We start from the raw sequence: 20,901 nt of genomic DNA, 5'->3' as shown, positions 1-20,901 counted from the left end.
CCCATAACCTAAGAATAGATGGGTAGGTGGTCAGTAAATTGCCTGCTCAAGTCTCAGCTGAGTTCTTGGGGTGAGGAGTTATGATGACTATAACTAATTCTAGATCGTTATCACAACTTTTTTCTTTATGAAGCTATAATCCAGGAAATCAGGGAGAATTTTAAAAAATAATAATAATCCGCTGATTACATGGGACCTAAAGAAAACCAGCTTTGGGCAATCTCAATGCTGGTGCATGAGAAAAAGGAACCTAGTGAAGAGGCTATATTTGTGCAAATTCAAAGCATCTTTTTAAGAAACCTTATTCCATCCATTGGGGTTAACAAAGAAAAAGAAAAACAACATTTATAAAAAAAGGAAAAAATCTAAGTTCATTAACTAACTTTTCATCTTGTCTGTAACTGTGAGATTTATGGGAATGTTTATGCATGTAGTCCTTGAGTTATGACCATAATTGAGCCCAAAGTTTATGTTGCTAAGTGAAATATTTGTTAAGTGAGTTTTACCCCATTTTATGACCTTTCTTGCCACAGTTGTTAAGTGTAGTTACAGTTACTAACTGTAACTAGCTGGCAGGAATAGTCAAAACCCTAGATGATAGGCTCAAGATTCAGATGGATCACGACAGACTTGAACATGGGGCCCTATCTAACAAAATGAAATTCAACATAAAGAAAAGTAGTCTTACACTTAGGCAAGAAAGAAAGAGAAAGATCTTGGAGTCCTAGGGGACAATCAATTAAATGTGAGCCAACAGTGTGCGGCAACAGTCAAAAAAGCCAATGCAATCCTAAATTGCATTAATAGAAGAACTGATTATTGAATCAAGATCATGTGAAGTTCTAGTACAGCTCTATAAAGCCTTAGTAAGGCCACGCCTAGAATACTGAATCTAGTTTTGATCACCACACTATAAAAAAGATGTTGAGACTCTAGAAAGAGTGCAGAGAAGAGCAACAAAGATGATTAGGGGCTTGGAGCCTAAGGTATGTAGAACAGTTATAAGAACTGGGCATGGCTAGTATAGTGAAGAGAAGGACCAGGGGTGACATGATAGCAGTATTCCAATATTTGAGGGGCTGCAACAGAGGGGGACAACCTATTTTCCAAAGCACCTGAAGGCCAGCCAAGGAACAATGGATGGAAACTGATCAAGGAGACATTTGACCTAGAAATAAGAAGAAATTTTCAGACAGTGAAAACAGTCAACCAATGGAACAGCTTGCCTTCCAAAGTTGTGGGTGCTTCATCACTGGAAGCTTTCAAGAAGAGACGGGATAGCCACTTGTCAGAAATGGTATAGGCTCTTCTGCTTGAGCAGGGGGTTGAACTAGATGACCTACAAGGTCTCTTCCAACTCTGTTATTCTAAATTGTTAAAGTGAATCTGGCTTCTCCATTGACTTTGCTTCTCAGAAGGTTGCAAACGTTGATCACATGACCCCAGGACACTGCAACATTATAAATATGAACCAGTTGCCAAGCATCTGAATTTTGATCATGTAACCATGGGGATGCTACAATGGTTGTAAGTGTGAAAAATGGTCATAAGTCACTTTTTCAGTGCTGTTGTAACTTTGAACGGTTACTAAATGAATTATTGTAAGTCGATGATTACCTGTAGTTACAATGAATCTTATAATATTAATTGCATTAGAGTATTATTGCAGTTGTTTAGTACATGTTAGTTACTATGGAAATTTTAGTCTTTATATTGAACTGTGAACAAATTGTTTATTCTTGTTTATTCTTATTCAGCAAAATTTTATTCTTTTTGTGTTTTTCTTATATTAAGTTTTAAGTAAACTAAGTACAAATTGTTTCAATGTATTGTAAACTGAGAACCTATCATCATTACCAAGCTTTTATATAAGGTTTATGTATTGTTTTTGTTTGTGGACATGAATGTAAATCTATCCAGATATTCATGGCCACTTTACATTAGTGCCATGTGCGCTTTTAAAGTTACTAGTAATTTTATTGCAGGATCCAATGTGGGTTGGTTACCGGGACCAGAAGTTTTGTCTTTCAAGCTTTCGGACTCTACCTGTTGGAGTCCACCTTCAGGGAACTTCTTTCTAGCAGAATGTGTGCTGTTCTGTGGGTGGTATTTATAGTGCCTGTTGTAAGTGGCTTTTTAGATGTTGATTAGGGTGTGTTGATGGTTGGCTTTTAAGTCATTATGACTAATGACTTAATAGGCAGCCATCAACACACCCTATAAATACCACACAGAAAACAGACACATTCTACTAGAGAGAAGTTCCCTGAAGATGGGCTCCAGCATGAGTATGAAAGCTCGGAAGACAAAACCTCTGATCCGGTGACCAACCCAGATTGGATCCTGCAACATTAACCTGGAACACACCTGGGTCTTCATCTGTGACTAATTTTATTTATTAATTTTTTAAAAAGAGATACTGTACAGGGAAGATTTTACCATATCATGTTTCTAATGAAACCTTTTCTAATCTTTTTTAGAACTTGCCAATCACTATTCTAGATTATTTAGAAAATAATACTTTTGTATTCCAATGATTTGTTAAACTGAAGAAGGAAATTTAACAAAACTAAAGGATTTGGGGTAATTTTTTATTTAAGAAGACATTGATTTCTATTTGTATCTTACAGACCAAGTATCTTGGTTCACAAAGCAGTACAGGTAGTCCTTAACTTATGACCACAATAGAGCCCAAAATTTCTGTTGTTAAATGAGGCATTTGTTAAGTGAGTTTTGCCATTTTACGACATTTCTTGCCACAGTTGTTAAGTGAATAATTGAAGTTGTTAAAGTTTGTAACCTGGTAATTAAGTGAATCTGGCTTCCCCATTGACTTTGCTTGTTAGAAGTTCACAAAAGATGATTACGTTACCCCGGGACACTGCAACTGTCATAAATATGAACCAGTTGCCAAGCATCTGAATTTTAATCATATAACCATGGGAATACTGCAAAGATTGTAACTCAAAAATGGTCATACGTCACTTTATCCAGTGCTGTTGTAACTTTGAATGGTCACTAAAAGAGCTGTTGTCAGTTGAGGACTATACTTTATCACATAGCACCACACACATTTCCATCCTCAGCTTCTCTAACATTAAGTGAAAAATTATTAGATATATGTGCAGTTTTACAGATATTACTATCTATGAATAGAATTCAAATTAACAAGTCACAATCTGGCATCCAGTTAAAATATAATAAATCTTTCTTGTAATCTAAATTAAGCAAGATACGAATTCCATGAAAAGGGAGATGTGTTAAACTTCTCTCTTTCCATAAACTATGGAAACAATGTCTTTGGAGTATTGCTGGTAAATAGATATGCTAATTATTTTGTTCTCAGTGTTCTGGAAATTGGGGAGGATAAAAAAAATGCCAGCTTTAGGTTCTGAGGCTTCAAGTGAGAAATTGTCAAGATAGTAATATATCTGAGTCTCAATCCACTTAATCCAGTTAAAAGATAACAATATATTTGAAGGATCACTTCTCCTATTACATCCACCTGGCCCACCAGGACAGCAGAGCATATTATGGGTCTCATCGATTAGGGACTGTGGTATGATGGGACCATGAAAAAAGGCCTTCATGATTGTGGTCCCTTCTTTATGAACATCATTTCCCCCACAATTGGGGGAACGATTGGCTTGCACTCTGTTGCTTTTTGAAAAGACCCTAAAAATGTGGCTTTGTCAGAGGGCCTGGGGACCATGAATGGAAAGGAGCTGATCAAGTGGCTGATTTGACCGTGTTGCTGCTACCATGGGATGGTGGGGGTAGAGTTGCAGTGGTGGTGGTGTTGTTAATGGGTTTTTATTACATAATGGATTTTTAAAATTTGATAAGTCACTTGGAATCACCTATGTATGAGTTGGGCAGCTATATTAATTTTGTTTTAACAAATAATAAACGTAGAGCCAATCTTATCTAAATCTAAACTTAGTATTATATATCTTAGCTATAGTATGCTTTTTCAAATATCACAAATCAATTTATACTTTATATTGTAGCTAGGCATAGGACCTAGCTATCTTCGAGACCGCCTGCTGCCACCGACGACCTCCCATCGACCCGTTCGCTCCCACAGAGAGGGCCTCCTCAGTGTAGGCTGGTGACCCCCAGGGGGAGGGCCTTCTCTGTGGGGGCACTTACCCTTTGGAATCAGTTGCCCCCAGAGATAAGGAGAATCCAAGACCTCAGTGCCTTCCGCCGTGCCCTTAAAACCTTCTTTTTCCAGCAAGCCGGGCTGGCCTAATTTTTTAAAGTGTTTTTAATTGTTTTGTTTATCGTTTTAAATTAATCGGGCCAAATTTATATATATCTTTTAATTGTATTTTAATATTTGTATTTGATGTTTTTACTTGGCGATTCACCACCCTGAGTCCTCAGGGAGAAGGGCGGTATACAAATTCAAAATAAAATAAAATAAAAATAAAATATTAATCAAACATGAATAGTTCAGCTATTTTTTGTACCTTCCCTAATAGTATCTTGGGTAATTAATAGTAGACTAGTTTACAACTGTAAACAGGTTACTCTTATGTTGAAATCAGGATCTTATTCCTATAGAAAATTTTAAATTACAATTATTTTCTTCCCAAGAAGAGGACATTACATCTAGTATTGAACATGTGCAGAGGATGCCCTCAATCCAGAAGTCACAGGGCTTGGATCTTTATTCTTAGAAATTGACATACAATTTCCCCGTCCGAAGAACCGATGTAATCAGTTAAAATAGTAAGGGAAAAACAACCTGAAATCCAGTGGTGAAATCTAATTTTTTTTACTATCAGTTCTGTGGGCTTGGCTTGGTGAGCGTGATAGGGGAAGGATATACTGCAAAATCCCCATCCCCTCCCCACTCCAGGGGAAGGATATACTGCAAAATCCCCATTTCCTCCCCACTCCAGGGGAAGGATACTGCAAAATCCCCATTTCCTCTCCACTCCTGGGGGAAGGATATTGCAAAATCTCCATTCCCACCCCACTTTGGGGCCAGCCAGAGGTGGTATTTGCCAGTTCTCTGAATTCTCCGAACTGCTCAAAATTTCCACTACCGGTTCTCCAGAACCTGTCAGAACCTGCTGAATTTCACCCCTGCTGAAATCCATATGATTGGAAAAAATCTGCAGAAAGAAATCAGTTGAAACAAATCTGTAAAGTGGGTTTGAACAGGCTAGTAGAAGGCAGTAACGTATATTTCACCCCATTACCCGCAGAACTTCCAACCTACAACACCAAGTGTTTTAGTTTAGTTTTTAGTTTGTACCAAGTCACAGAAACCGGAACAAGGGAAGAGAATGCTAACTCGGCCGAAGCCTATATAGTCATTCGCCCTGAATTGGGAAGTCTCTTCCCGCCACAGGCAGAATGAAAGTGCCGTTTCCGGGTTGGGTTGGTTTTTTTTCTGAGGTGCCGAGGCTGAAGGGAAAGGGGCGAGAATGCGGGCGGCAGTTTGGGGGTCTGCGCTGCTCCAGTGCTGGGAGGGCTGCGTGGGAGTCGCTGGCTAGTGGCTGAGGAGCCCCCGCCCTGCCTTCGGCCAGCTTTCGCAGACGCGGCCCTGCCATGGTGGCCCCCGGCGAGCGGTGAGTAGAGGAAGGGGTCTCTCTCCAGCATACAGTAGCGACGGGGCGATCAAGTATCAAAGTCGGTTTAAAATGTGATAAGTAAAATCAACAAAAGTATTTGCTGAGCTTAGAAGGCTAGCAAATCAAAGAACTTCCGATCGGCTGAATGTGCAGGAACCGAGGTGCCTGTTGCATATTTTCTGCCAAGAACTCGAATTCAGGGGCAGTGAAGTGGCAACCCCAAGAAGAGGATTTGTAGGCAGATTCTGAACGGTGGATTAAGTTACTCTTAGTTGCCAGAATAAACCTTATAGGACTTGATTCTGAATAAATAGACCAGACTGGAAATGATAGCTAATGAAGCACTTTTTCTTCATTATTAGCATTTTCTGAGTAACTGTTTCTAACGTGAAGGGATTTGTTGAGACGTGATTTTAATTCTCAACTTTGAAGGATGGTTTTTTTCCTTGTAAAATGAAACGACGATGTATCCAGTCGTTTGGTTTCTGTTTACATGATGTGCTTTGATTTGGTGTGAGGTGTTTTGGTTTGGTGTGACATGTGGTTAGCCACACAGTTCACGTGGTGTAGCGGTTACATTCATTTAATCCACTGAGTCCAAGCAATGTTTAATCCAGAGATTAAATTAAAGTTGATTAGTCTCTACTTGAACATATCCAGGAAAAACAAATATTTTATGGGACAATTGATTCCATTTATCAAATTTCTCTTTTTCTCTTCTTTCCCCACTGTTTATTTGGAAGCTGTCTTTAAAATTATTACATTAAAGCCATTCTTAGTTCTGTAATATGGAACAAGGAAGGGCAAATCTTTTTTCTCTCCTTGTCTTTTCATTGGGTGACTTTAAGCCATCAATCACCTTTCAGTCCAAATCCCAGGAAGCAGTCATTGTACAGACAAAAGAGATCCTCTAAGTATAGGGAAATGACAAAATATTAAAATAAAAATACGAAGGTAGTTTCAGAAGGATGTCATACACAATACTGCGTATATTAAGAACTTGTGTTTTCCTTTTCTCAGACTTACAAAAGCAATTTGTGGTAATGCATGAAGCACATATACTTTATCAGCCTTTCCCTGATTTGATACTACTGTTTTTTTCTTTCTCTTCTTATAGTGTTCTGTTTTTATTTTTGAATGGGCTGTTTAGATATGTATGTATATAGTAATATAAGCTGCCAAGATCATATTTTATTATGGCAGCATACAATTATGATTAATAAATACAGAAAAAATAAAATAGTGAAAATAATGAACTCGGTTCACGTCTTATTCCTACTATTAATTTATTATATGGTTTATGCTAAATCTTATTATACATTTTCCTCAATAGTTTCTGGAATTTTTTAAATTATACATTCTAATTTTTAATATTTTTAATATTTTATTTTAGCTTTGGACTTTTGGTCTTGTTTCTTTGGGTTTGGAGATCTGGTAAGTTATTATAATGTTAGATTTATTCAAGTATAAAGCATGTTTTTAAAAACTGTATATGTTAATGGAAATGATCACAGCTATTTTGACTTCAGGGCAAATTATACAAAGGCAAGGATTTTTTAATGTGTTTGCCTGTATTCTAAATGCAGTTGAACTATTAAATTAACTTTCCCTTACTCTTAAATATTTTTCAATAAAATACTGATATTCTCAGGGATTTTTCCTTAAATAATCAAACCCCGATATAGATATTAAGCTTAGTTTCTGTGGTAATGACAGAACTAAGACAAGCACTGACCAGGTATTAGATGGAATTGTATTTCCATTAGATTCAACTGAAATTATATTAGTTGAAAGATCGTTGATAGAAAAGGTATGATAAAGAGGAATAGAGGCCAACAGGGAGGTTTCTTATTAAGAATTCAGACAAGTCCATTCTTCCTTTAAATTTGTCATTGTGTTTTCCTCAGTTGTGTATGTTTTCTGTTGATATTTTAAATTATTAGCTGCCCAAATTCACTACTGGAAGACAGATGGCCATTTAAGCAAATAAATTAGTCGGTTTTTCAGTATGAACTGTAAACACTGAATAAAGAGAATGCACACAAATGCATTGTCACATCCATTGCTTATAATCAGCTGCATAACAAATCTGTACAGAAATATGCAGAACAAATAAAGTTTCAGTACAAATTTAAACACAGGAGCCCAGTGACCTTTACTTTATTTTGTTTATTATTTATTTAATTTCTATAGCCACCCATCTCAACAAATGTCTCAATATAAAATAAATATATATGATCATCAAGTAAAACTGTTGCGCTTAGCATACTTGGGCCCCCACACTCAGGACCCCAGGCATCAGGCTGGATCATGACGGCCTTATGAAAGGCCAACAGGGTTGGGATCATTCTAATCTCTGAAGGGCAGGAGCAGGAGAAGCCACTTCTTACATCCCTGGCAGCCAACATTGCTTGACTCATTGGACCCATAACATGCCCAACCTGCCGGACTGAATTGGATGAGAGAAGAAGGTCCCCTAGGTCAGCGGTCCCCAACCTTTGCGGCCTGGCTGGGGGGGGAGAGAGAACTGGGCTGTGCAAGAGGCAGGCTGGCACATACGCGCAACTGAACTCATGCGAGTGGTAGGCTGGCACACACATGCATGTACACACAGCTCAACTGCAAGTTGAGTTGTGCACGTGTGTGCACGCCGGCCCGCTGCTCACACCAGTTGAGCCATAGGTGTGCATGCATGCCAGCCTGTCTCTTGCACAGCCCAGTTCTGAATAGGCCACTGCTCGGTAGTGGGCTATAGCCCAGGGGTTGGGTGCCCTGCCCTAGGTAACCCAGTGCCAAGCATGAAGAACACCAGCAGCCAATGCAGCTCATGTGTTGAATACAGTTGAAGCTTCTGAACGCTCTTCAAAGGCAGTCCCATGTACTTCTGAAGAATAAATAAGAATTTCAGGAGTGAAGAGAATCAAACACAAAGCTGAATCTGGAACAGTGATTTTAATTTTAACTTTGTGAAAATGGAAAGTAGATTATATGATGCAATGCATTTTTTGTATTTTCTTTCTTTGATAGCTGAAACAGAAGTGATTGGCATAATAGGAAGCAGTATTGAATTGCAATGCTCTTATCCAGAAGAAGAATCCTTAAACTACAATAGGAATCGAATATTATGGCAAATAAAAGACAGGTTTTCATGCTTTGTAGCTGGTTATTTTCCTAATGAAAATATGGAAGAGGACCAGTGTGAAGAATTCAAACGACGGACTCTATTAAATGAGCCAAAACAAGGCAGTGCTTCTTTGCAGTTGTCAAACATCAGGATAGCAGATGAATTTATCTATGAGTGCATAATACAGAAAAAAATAAATGGAAAGTTTAAACTCATTCATAATGAATCCATATCGCTCAAAGTGGCAGGTAAGGACTTATTCTTCTTAGCAAATACTTATGAAGTGTTGTTTTGATGGCCAGATAAGTTATTATGATAAAGATTGGGTTGAAATTTGCTCTCAAAGATAATTTTTCCTCAGCTTGCCAGTCCATAAGAAGAATTGGATAGATGGTAGGAAATTTCTTGTGCACATTTTTAGATTTAGATCTATAAATTAGGGAAGATTTAGAAGGGGCAGATCTGTTAAGCAGAAACGGTTATTGGTTGTTTTTATCTTTGTGCCAGATAAACCAAGTAGTATAGACTGAAGCTGCTGGAAGAGAGCAGGTTCAAAGCTGGAGAGACAATTCTTAAAAGAAGGGGGAATGTGAGATGGAAAACCCAGAAAAATCCAAAAGGGAGATCTGCAAAACAGACTGATTGGTGAAATGATATATGCAGAGTTGAAAAGGAAAAATCAGATGTTAGTATAAAGAAGAGTGAATAGGGTGCTGGTTTTCCTAAAAGCTCAATGAAATTATTTTTCTGTATTTTCTTCATTGACTCCGGTGTTGAAAAGACTATGAGCAAGCAGAAAATGAAAGTACAAAACTGCCTAAAGAAATTAATAAATTAAATTTAAACTAATAAATGTATTAATAAATTAATAAAACAAAGATAATTAAGTTAATTCCTGTATGACTAAAGAAGGGAGATAAAGTACATACTGAAACAACAGATAAACATGTAAATGCACAATAGCAAAGGCCACTATTTAGTAGGAATAAGCACAAATTATTTGTTTGAATGGTACTATAACATTAAACAAAACTTTGCTATGAAAAAGAGTGCCATTGTGTGTGGGTTAAGTGCCTGTCTTCTTTTCAATTTCCAGAACTGTTTTGCAAAACGTCAATATTTGTTAAACTTTAGTATTTGTCAATGAAGGAAAAATGTTCAAAAGTCTTAAATGCTAATTTAGACTGGATGGCAGCAGGTAGACATGAAGACAATTCACTTCCTCACCACATCAATTCCGTCCTCCTGGTAACTGTATGAATTGGAAACACTTGTGCTTATGGAGAGATGCATGTGCTTAGAAAGTATCCTGTACCTATGGCTGTGTACAGCAGATTATTCACTCTTAGCCAAAGTTTATTTCATCAGTGTATTCCTTGCTGAATAATTTAAAGTTGTCTGCAATTGGATGGCTTGAGGATAACATGAACAACAATGATGCAGGCAATCTCAAATATCCACTTAAATTAGCTATATAATGCCTACTGCCTTTTACTACAATTTAAACAGAATTCTTGGGCATCACATACTTAATTCCTTTTCCTCCAAACTCATTGATGAGGCACTGAAAATATGGGAATGCATCCAGCGGTGAAATCCAGACGGTTCTATCTGGTTCACACGAACCAGTAACACCGGCAGTGGGAGGCTCCGCCCACCCGCCAGGATGTCATTACATCCCATTTTTGACCCTCTGTGCATGCGCAGAAGGCTCTGCGCATGCACAGAAGAGGCACGCACACGCAGAAGAGGCATGCATGCTCACATTCCTGAACCGGTAGCGAAGGTAAGTACATTTCACCACTGAATGCATCTTTTAATGTTGTACTCTATATTATATACTTATGCTAGATGTGCCATTGTGGATTATGCCTTGGAAATGGATGTGAGATATCAAACCCAACTGTGTGCTGTTTGGTACATTTGACCACAAAGAATTAAAGGGGTTAATCTGACAGACTTTCTTATAAAGTTCCAGAGAATACTGTATTCCTACTAAGATGTTGGCAGTATAATCTACTGACGAAGGAGTATATAAATTGTTATATTATCTAGTTCTAAAAAGATTTATCTCCAATCTTATACCTTCTTAGAAAGTGGCAGATAAAATTGTGGGGAAATATGGCTGTAAAATTATACTGCTCTTCTTTTTCTTTTTTTTCCAGCAAATTACAGCAAACCAGTAATAACAGGTCCTGTGCAGCTCGGAGAAGAAATAATGTTTATGTGCAATTCAAGCCATGGCTATCCAGAACAAAAGCTTTATTGGATAAATGAAATGGACAACAGCACCATGAACATAACTGTGCAGTTCACCAAAGAGCTTGATGGGTCTTTCAGTGTATTCAGTACATTGAAGATGAAAGTAGCTTCTGATATAAAGTTAGGGTGTACAATTGAACATAAGCAACTGCATCAAAATATTACTACCACAAGTAAGTTTTTACTTATAGTTTATGTCTTATTTGTAGAATTGATGTGGCAATATACTTCTGTATATATTAAGCAAAATAGGAAAACATGCCAAATCTGGCTTCTGAAAGTCTTTCCAACCATTCAGTAAAGGCTCTGATCTAAATCATGAGATTTAGAAGATGGAAGAGAGTTCAGAGTAGGGGAAAGGCTACATTCCAAATTACTGTCCAGTTGTCTCTTTCTTAAGGATGCATTTTTCTGGAACATTCTCCATAGTCTGACCTGATCTAGCCTATCTTTAATATAATTGTTCTTTTACCAGCTTTTCTTCCTGACACCAAATTTTATTCTATTCTGTTCAGTTTGTGGAAAGTTATCCTGCTGAAAGACAAGAATCCCAAGTCCTCTGACATAAATTTGTCTCAACATTCATTTGGGTTGGAAAGAATAAAAAGACAATTCAATTAATATTTTGTAATTGGGTGGCTTAGTTAATTCAGAAGGTGAAACTTGCCTGCTGTCAAACTGCAGTCTCATGGCTTTTCCTTCCTGTTCAGAATGCCAGAGTGCTTTGGCAGTTGTGCTGGGATAACAATTCTCCTTCTTGCATTATCTAAGTTACTGGAGCTGCCCTCATGGCTATAACAGGGAATTCTGCACTTCCATTTCTCTCCCCAACACAAGTCTCCAAAGCTTCCTTGCCTATTTCCTTCCTGAAAGTAGGACACTGCCTGTCTTGTCCTTGTGATCCTCTTGCAATATAAGGGATTTCCAAATTGAGGTTTTTCCTCACCTGATACATGGAATTGTATGAAGCATCCCAAGGATGCAGTCCTCTTTCTCTATTATGTTTTCTCAATAAGACTTGGTTCTTTTGAATGGTAGAATGAGGACTTCATCTGGAGGCATCCAGATTCTTTTATCCTTCCTTCTTTTCTCATATCTATCACTTTTCCTACTGCCATCTGATTTTTTTCAGCATTTCTAGCACTTCAGTTTCTTTTTTACTTAGGAAGTTGGTTTCAGGATATATTCTGCCCAACACCCCATCTATTTTCCAATGTGCTGACATAGCAATTTCAGTAAAAGATTAGGATTGGAGAGATAACAGATGATGTGGGAAAGGGATAATCAATTATTAAGTGCCATTATCAGCTATAAGCAAAATAGAATAAGTAGCAGGTAAGGCTCTTAATAATTGATATCTTAACAGTATACTTGCCTCATATGATTCAGGTATTTATATACTGGCTTTGAAGAGGTGTTATACACAATGTAGGGTGGGATTCCCAAATTTACTGGGCTAATAAATTTGGGATTTAAGAACATGCCATGAGTACTTTCAGAAAATAACTGCCATGAACTGCATGGCCAGTCACACAAAAAAAGATAATTAGAAGGTAAATTGATGAAGTTACTCCTTGTCTTTCCCTCTGAATGCTAAAGATGATAAGCAGATGGACACACCAGGCTGCAGCTGCCATCACTTTTATGTTCAAAAAAATGCCCCTGGGGTTATGTGAGACTTAAAGAGTTGGTGCTTTCTTTTGCAATGGGGTAATGCCGCTTTTAAACATTTTTTAAAGTTTATTATTTTAATGACAATGATATGCCCAGCAAGCATCAAAGGAAATATTGTTAGCCATGTTGGGTACTCAGGATTTATTAGCCCTGTTATTTGGTGAATTATTTTAAAATTTGCTGTTTGGAATTTTTAAAAACAGTTTCTGATCTGATCCCATGTTGGGGAAGCAAGAATTCCACTGGGGTACTAGTTTAGATATGGATAGAAAATTCTTGAATGATTCTTAATTTAACGTTGCTACTTTTAAAACCTATTTAGTGTGTGGTAACTGTAAACCAATAATGTTCAAGGATTTTTTTTCTTTTCTCCCTATCTTCCTTATTATTGTTCTTATTCAGTTGATTTAAAGAATTCAACAAACAGCCCTATAATTTATAACAAATATCATGAAAGAGCTGTAGCCTTCAGCATTCCTATTGCTGTTCTCATACTTTTTATTGCATGCATAAGCTGGAAAATATGTAAGCATTCTCCTCGAACAACATATACTGGTAAGTAAGCAGTACATAAATTTTTACAAAATTATGTTTAGACGATCATGCAGCTTTCCATTTGTTTTGCCATTTGTTTTGCATGAGAGGGCTTGCAAAAGTGAAAACCATTGCCTGTTTAGCTGTCCATGCAGATAGCAGTCTGAAGTTTAGGAAAAGATTAAGACAGAGGCAGTACCTCCATAGGAAGGGAGGTGGCAAGGGGGTTGGGATCAAGATAAAAGTAATGACATGGCATTGAGTTACAGACCCTGTTCCTTTTTAATGTGTTTTGACATCACACACAGTTTGTTGAGGGGGCAAAGTTTGCAACATGCCATCACAATACTGCTTTATTGAGAATACTGAAAGCAAGGCCTGTGGATACCACTGATCAGAGAGCTAAAAGGATCATACCTAATGTGTGCTTCACTTTGATCTTAAATGTTCAACATAGGGAGCAACTTCAGAATCTAACTCCTCAATGGGAAGTTTACTTCCATCCCAGTCTGCTTTCATCTTAACTTTCTGTGCAGATTGGATACAAAGGCAACTTTTAAAAAATTGTCACAACAGGAAATAAAAAGTAAAATGCTGGATTTATCTGAACTATATCTGAACAAAATGTATTTCCTGTGTGTCTGGTAGGAATGACACAAGTGTAATTGTAGGATGAATACCTATTGACCAGGAAGTGATCTGATCACAGCAAAAGATTCATAATAATGTTCTCCACTTTAAAACCATATACCATTTGTCTTGAGGAAAGTACTAGGTTTAACATATGACTGTCAACACGGGTGTGGTTGAAATAACCTGGAACAGGCCAGGGAGGCCCTACAATCTAGACCGCACTGGATTCCATACCCAGAGCATGGAAACTGAAACCCACAATTATATTGGTCCTGATGGGACTAATATAATATATACCACCATCAACTCTATCTTCTCTATATAGTTCTGACTCCTTAAAACATTTATATGCAAACATCAGCAATAGCACAACTGTCCGTATCTTCCCAGCCCTGATGTCTCACTGCCTCTATGTCATGTATAGAGGACTTCCTGTTTGTAGAAGCTTCCCTTTAGCCAGTAACAGCCTGAGGCTGTGGCTGCCAGCAATCCAACCTGTAAGGAGGGCTTGCCCAGTAGGAATCTACATCAATTTGCTGGCCGTTCTATTTTCCTCTATAGCAATTAAGACAACAAGAAACAAATCACCCCCACCTACAGTATTCGATTTCCCAGTGTTCCCTGAACCTTCTTGCCCTAGATTTATCCTGGAATTGTGGTTAACTCCCCTGCTTCTGTTCTGTTTGCTGGTGGAAGGTCCACCTACCACTCCCTGCTTCTCCCTTGTGGGTTATATCTACCCACCAGCTCTTCCACATTTCCTTCTACTTCTGAGTAACATCAACACTCCAACATATTCCAACCACTTCCTCTACTACGGGAGCTCATGGGTTCATTGCCCCCATTCCCAGCTGATGACTCACAACTTCACTTGGTCAGATCATTTCCATATTCCAGAATTCAACTCCCACCCCCAGGCTGGCTCAAATGGATCACTTTCCCTCCTTGATCCTGTGCTTCAACTTTTTTTCCTGCCCATTGTGAAACGGCAGCATCGCTTTGGAGCTACTATGGCTCCAAAGGTACATGCATGTGTTGCTACTTTTCTATAACCTGCCTGTTTTCTTAATGAGGAGCTCCATAACATGACTAAGCATGATTGACATTGGAATTACTGCCTAATCGTTTTCTTCTCCTTTTCTTCTGAAGTGTTTTTCGCATTTGCAGTTCATCATTCTTTCCTTCTGCAATTCTACTACCTCCATTGTCAAACTACTGATCTTTTTAGAAAAAAGAAGGACTGGGGGGGGGGGACACAGTATTCCAGTATTTGAGAGGCTGCCACAAAGAGGAGGGGGTCAATTTATTTTCCAAAGCACCTGAAGGCTAGGCAAGAAACTGGATGGAAACTAATCAAGGAGAGAGGCAACCTGGAATTAAGGAGAAACTTCCTAACGGTGAGGACAATTAACCAGTGGAACAGCTTGCCTTCAGACGTTGTGGGCACTTCATCACTGAAGGTTTTTAAGAAGAGACTGGACAGTCACTTGTCTGAAATGCTCCTGCTTGAGCAGGGGGCTGGACAAGAAGACCTCCAAGGCCCCTTCCAGCTCTATTCTGATTCTGATTCTGAATTCTTGGTTATATCTGTTTTCTTGCATCTATTAGCCACAATTCATTTCAACATCCTCTTGTAATAGTCTCATTGTATTTAATACTACTCACATCATATCATCATTGACCAAAGAAGCACCAGACAAAAACTAGCTAAACTCTGAGCCCCATCTTTATGTTGGATCCTGACAATTATTATTATTATTATTATTATTATTATTATTATTATTATTATTATTATTATTATTATTATTATTATTATTATTATTATTATTTCTTCAATTTATATACCGCCGTTCTCCTATTGGACTCAGGGCGGTGCACAGCCAAGGATAAAAAACATACCAATACAAAATTTAAAATCAATTAAAAGAATTATACAGCTTTGGCCCACAATTTAAAACAATCCAATTTAAAACCCAATTTACACTTAAAAAGCTAAAAAGAGCTAAAAAAAGGGGGGGGGGGTTTCATGCCAGCCCTGCTTGATGGAAAAGAAAAGTTTTTAGGGCACGGCAAAAGGCCCGGAGATCTGGTATCCTTCGTATCTCTGGGGGCAAATTGTTCCAGAGGGCAGGTGCTGCCACAGAGAAGGCCCTCACCCTGGGGGTCGCCAGCCGACATTGCCTGGCTGACGGCACCCTGAGGAGTCCCTCTCTGTGGGAGTGTACTGGTCGGTGGGAGGCTATCGGCGGCAGAAGGCGGTCTCACAAATACCCAAGTCCGATGCCATGGAGCACTTTAAAAGTGGTGACCAACACCTTGAAGCGCACCCAGAAGACCACTGGAAGCCAATGCAGCTTGCACAGGAGAGGCATCGCATGGGAGCGTCCTCTTGCTCCCATAATCCCCCGTGTGGCCGCATTCTGCACCAGTTGGAGCCTCCGGGTGCTCCTCAAGGGGAGCCCATGTAGAGAGCATTGCAGTAGTTCAGGCGGGAAGTGACGAGCGCCTGAGTGACTGTGCGTAAGGAGTCCCAATCCAGAAAGGGCCGCAACTGGCGAATTAGGCGGACCTGATGAAAAGCCCCCCTGGCCACGGCTGTCATATGCTCTTCCAAAGACAGCCGTGTATCCAGGAGGACGCCCAAGTTGCGAGTCCTCTCCGTGGGGGCCAATGATTCGTCCCCAATAGCCAGCGTTAGCACCAGCTGGCTATATCGGGACACCGGAAGCCACAGCCACTCGGTCTTGGAAGCATGATACCTATAGAAAAGCCAGCTAGAGTCTTTAAAAGTGGAAATATATTTTGATCCAATTAAAAAATAAATGTACAACTCCTGACCAAATGGGCAGCATGAAGCTTTTCAGGAGCTTCAGTATGGCCCACTATATATATTCCTTGTCAATCTCACATTGTTGCAGTTGTTGATTTTTGGAAAAGTTGTCTTTCTGAATAAAACAATGATTGTGAAGACATTTTACTCCATAACCAGAGCATCCAACATTCTGTGTTGATATTTAGGAACAGTTTAGAACTGTAAGTCACAGAGTCACTTGGTTGAGTTGGGTGGCTATAGAAATTGCATAAACAAATGAACATTACAGTCTTCCCTTTGCAACAATCTTGGGGGGGGGGGTTTAATTGCTTTAACTTATTTCCACAGAAGACTTTATATCATGAGATGGATAAAAGACAGTTTAAGTATGTTGATGCTGGTGTGTCATTTTGGGGGCTGAAAAGGTTACATGCTCCACTAAGTGAATATCAGAAATAAGCAGTTCTCTTTTTTCCTATATACTGCATATATATGTGTATGTGTTTTATTTTACTTTTGAAGCTCCTGTGGAAGTGGTAAATTTCCAAGGGCCATAGCTTCCCTGGGAACAAGTCAGATGACACTGGAGCCCAACCTTGACGAATTCCTTCACATATTGGACATAGTGTGCTTTATGAAACTAAAAACTGAACGTTCCCTGCAAATAACAAAGTTCTAATGAAATTCGGCTGAAAATCAACTGAAGTCAACTTTCAGCTGTGTCTACTATGGGTTGGAGATAAAGGCAACCTTCTAAATAAGGTTTTTGGATCCCTATATTTTGTGATGGTTGTAAGCTGTTACTGTTCTGAGTCAACAGTGGGCAATTTCAGCTTTCGCAGCATAAGGTCCAAACTTTGCTTCCTTATGCTCATTGGATGCCCCTCCTAATTAGAGAATTTAAAGACCATATTGGAGATTTCATGGCCTTACATGCGCTACAAACATATAAATGGCACCACTGTTACCAATTATTTGGCAGAGTTCTCTCATTGAGTTGGCCGTATCTGATTGACTACATTGCCATTTCAAGAAATCTATGTTTCTCAATTCTCCAGTTCCATATTGTATCATCCCAAGGGTGATTATTGTCCCAACAAACTGCTTTTGGGGTCCCCGTTTTGAATATTCTCTCTCAATGAGCCACTTCCACTATGTGTTCCCTAACCTTTTCGGGTTGGCAGCCAGGCATGGGGGGGGAGGAATGGTTTTGTGCAAGGGGCATACGTGCATGCATGCACCTGCTGCAAGCATGAGGGGGGGCTGCGAGCGTCAGCGCATGCCGCAAGCACAAGGGGACTACGAGTGCCAGTGCACATTGGGGGCTGCAAGTGCTGGCATACTCTGCTTGCATGACATAGGCTGTGCGTGTGCCCACCACTCACACAGCCCAGTTGCAAACAGGCCACGGCCTGGCAGTGGCCACAGGCCACAGGTTGGAGACCTCTGTTCTAGATGATAGGTCCCCCATCAAACTTTGCCATTTTACATTCATTTAGTTTAATTTTTTCAGCCAATTCTCTCTACTAGTCCATCTAGTGATAACAAGAATCAGCACTCTTAACTAACCTTGGCTTGATAATATGGGCCACACAGCCAAGAAACAACTAATTTCCTGCTTTAAAGGAATATAAAAAAGGATCCTCTCCTACTCAGGACCTGCTTAGGACCTGCTTCTCTTCAAGAGGAAATATAAACAGTTATTGTAGACAAAGAAGAGGCAATCTTGTATCTCTGATAGTCTTGGATTCAAGTAATTTTTGTTGCTCATTCTAAGAATTCAGCTTTATTCTAGGAATGTATAACTCTTCAATCTGCTTCCCCTAATATACAAATTTCATCTTTCAATCCCACTTCAGTTTGGGAAGATGATTTCATTGCTGTACATCCAGGAAGAATTACCCCACCAAAGAGGGAATTAGACCATGAAGTTTTATCTGTTTCCTTCCTCCCCTCCTCAGGCTATAAAATTACAAAAGTGATTGCACAGTTGAAACCAAACAAGCTCCAGGATATGATTTTATTTCAGCAGAGGCTATTTGAAACAACTTAAATTGGTGGGTGCCCATTCTGAATTTCTTACTCACTTACATTAATAATGCTAGAGTCTCTGATGATTGAGACCTAGATTGAATCTCCATAGACATTTATTGTGTACGCAGATGATGCCTTGGTGCTTTCTCAAACAAGACTGTCCTGAAACAGGCACACCATACAGCTGAGCACTGTCATGAAGAATGATTAGAAATTATTCAGCATTATTTGCAGATTTTGGAAATTAAAAAGAAATGTCAACTCGCAACGCATCACTGGCCTGTTGTCAAGTTGCCATAGGCAAGGGGGATGGGAAAACGAACTTTGCAGCTGCAGTGAGGGAGCACTTCAGTCAAAACAAAAGCACATTCCAGCCATCTCTCTGTCAAGGCAATCTCCGTGCTTACCAACAGTGGCTGTGCTTCATTGGAGAATGTGATTGATGACACACCTTGGGGGGGGGGAACATCAGAGCCGGTATGTAAATTAAGGTCAGAGTTGGCTTCACTTGCAACCTGCTGACATGAAGCTCCTAATAAATAACTGGATTTCTTTTGAAGCTTGGCTCAAGGCTCATGATTTAATTAGGACATCAGTCGGAACCCTGACAAGAACATCACTAGAGTGAAAACTGAAAACATTCTGACTCTGGCTTTAGGACAATATTATATCATTAGCGTGTCAGTATGTGGCACACTTGGCTGACTTTTTCTGAATTCAAAACCTATGAACCTTGGTTACTACTTGGATGGGAGATCACCTGGGAATTAAAGATTCCCAGGTGATCAAGAAGTCTTGAAAAAAAGTAGTGGCAAACCACTTCTAGTTGCCAAAATTGCATGAGTGTACCCCTGAAGAGATAAGCTTGATGTCAAGGATTTTACCAAAATGTTACCTAACATTTTACGGTAGGAATTACACTAGGAGGAAGAAAATTGGATCAAGTGTCAGGGCTGTAAGAACTTCAAAATAAGCTATTGAGACTGTATTGAGATAAAAGAGTATACCTGTGGTTGCTATAATCTTATAATTCTTATACCTGTTTGCTATACTTCTTATAAGATTGCAATTGTGAAAGAGATAATACCCAAATCAACATGCCCAAATCCATGTTACTTAGAATAATCAACAGTGACTTAAAATATTAAATTTTCCAAATATAATCAATTTGTTTGCTCTGCGAATTATCAACTTTTTAAAAATGTGTTAATGGGGACAAGATTCTATTATTTGAAAATCATAGTTTTAATTAGACAAAAATATTCTTGGTGTCTCTCTTTATGGAATTTCTGCAAACAACTTTCCCCTGAGAATAATTTGCAAGACCCATATCTATCAGAAAATCTCACACCACTACAGAAGTGGTATGCTTTCCTACCCACAGTGAAATAATCACAATGTGATCATGAGAAAGAAACTTAAGGGGGAAGAAAGGGGAATTCAGGGAAAAAAGAGAAACCATTATTGTTGCAAAATGTAAACCACAACAGAAAATCAATCTCTCTTCTTTTTGAGAAGGATTGTACAATATTGTGGGAAAATAAAGGAATGTGTTAAATTGTGCAAATTTCATGCAGCTTTGGAAGTTATAACTACTCTTCCACCAAACCTTTCATATTCAACTGAAACTTGTTTATAAATTGGCTATGGAGAACCAGTGACCAGGGACTGAAGAGACATTCCTCTACATAGTAACCAACTGGATAGAGGTGTTGCCCACAATGAAATAACAGAATAACAGAGTTGGGAAGGACATTGTAGGTCATCTAGTCCAGCCCCACCCCCTGCCCAAGAAAGAGACCCTACACCATTTCTGACATGGCAGTCCAGTCTCTTGAAAGCTTCCAGTGATGAAGCTCCCATAACTTCTGAAGGCAAGATGTTCCATTGGTTGATTGTTCTGTCAGAAAATGTCTCATTTCTAGGTCAAACGTCTCCTTGATCAGTTTCCATCCATTATTCCTTGTCTGGCCTTCAGATATTTTGGAAAATAGGTTGAACCCCTCCTCTCTGTAACAGTCCCTCAAGTATTGGAACACTGCTATTATGTCTCCTCTGGTCCTTGTCTTCACTAGACTAGCCATGCTCAGTTCCTGTAACCATTCTTCTTATGTTTTAGCCTCCAATCCCCTAATCATCTTTGTTGCTCTTCTCTGCGCTCTTTCTAGAGTCTCAACGTCTTTTCTGTAGTGTGACCAAAACTGGATGCAGTATTCTAGGTATAATCTTACTAAGACTTT

The 20,901-nt window shown here is 39.0% G+C and overlaps 1 protein-coding gene across 2 annotated transcripts; it reads left to right on the top strand.

Moving 5' to 3' along the window:
- Positions 1–5,208: 5,208 nt before the first annotated feature.
- On the top strand, positions 5,209–20,223 carry ICOSLG (inducible T cell costimulator ligand). 2 transcript variants are annotated; one of them, XM_087871263.1, is made up of 6 exons: positions 5,209–5,585; positions 6,982–7,022; positions 8,616–8,960; positions 10,878–11,147; positions 13,051–13,203; positions 17,150–20,223. In XM_087871263.1, exons 1-6 carry the CDS (start codon positions 5,566–5,568, stop codon positions 17,182–17,184), a joined length of 864 nt encoding a protein of 287 aa, XP_087727389.1. In that variant the 5' UTR covers positions 5,209–5,565; the 3' UTR covers positions 17,185–20,223. The 2 variants fall into 2 exon arrangements, with proteins under 2 accessions (XP_087727389.1, XP_087727388.1); XM_087871262.1 differs by lacking the exon at positions 17,150–20,223 and adding an exon at positions 14,965–15,233 and having other exon boundaries at positions 5,318–5,585.
- Positions 20,224–20,901: the final 678 nt, after the last annotated feature.

The sequence above is a fragment of the Pantherophis guttatus genome, chromosome 5, assembly GCF_059756535.1.
Source record: "Pantherophis guttatus breed Tessera chromosome 5, ASM5975653v1, whole genome shotgun sequence".
Lineage (NCBI taxonomy): Eukaryota > Metazoa > Chordata > Lepidosauria > Squamata > Colubridae > Pantherophis > Pantherophis guttatus.
This window is presented reverse-complemented; position numbering and strand designations above follow the sequence as displayed.

Bases quoted from the DNA above. Each gene is read 5' to 3' on its own strand.
- ICOSLG (XM_087871262.1), top strand. From the start codon at position 5,566: ATGGTGGCCCCCGGCGAGCG. The intron at 5,586-6,981 runs GTGAGTAGAGGA...ATTTTATTTTAG, and splicing joins ATGGTGGCCCCCGGCGAGCG to CTTTGGACTTTTGGTCTTGT. The intron at 8,961-10,877 runs GTAAGGACTTAT...TTTTTTTTCCAG, and splicing joins CATATCGCTCAAAGTGGCAG to CAAATTACAGCAAACCAGTA.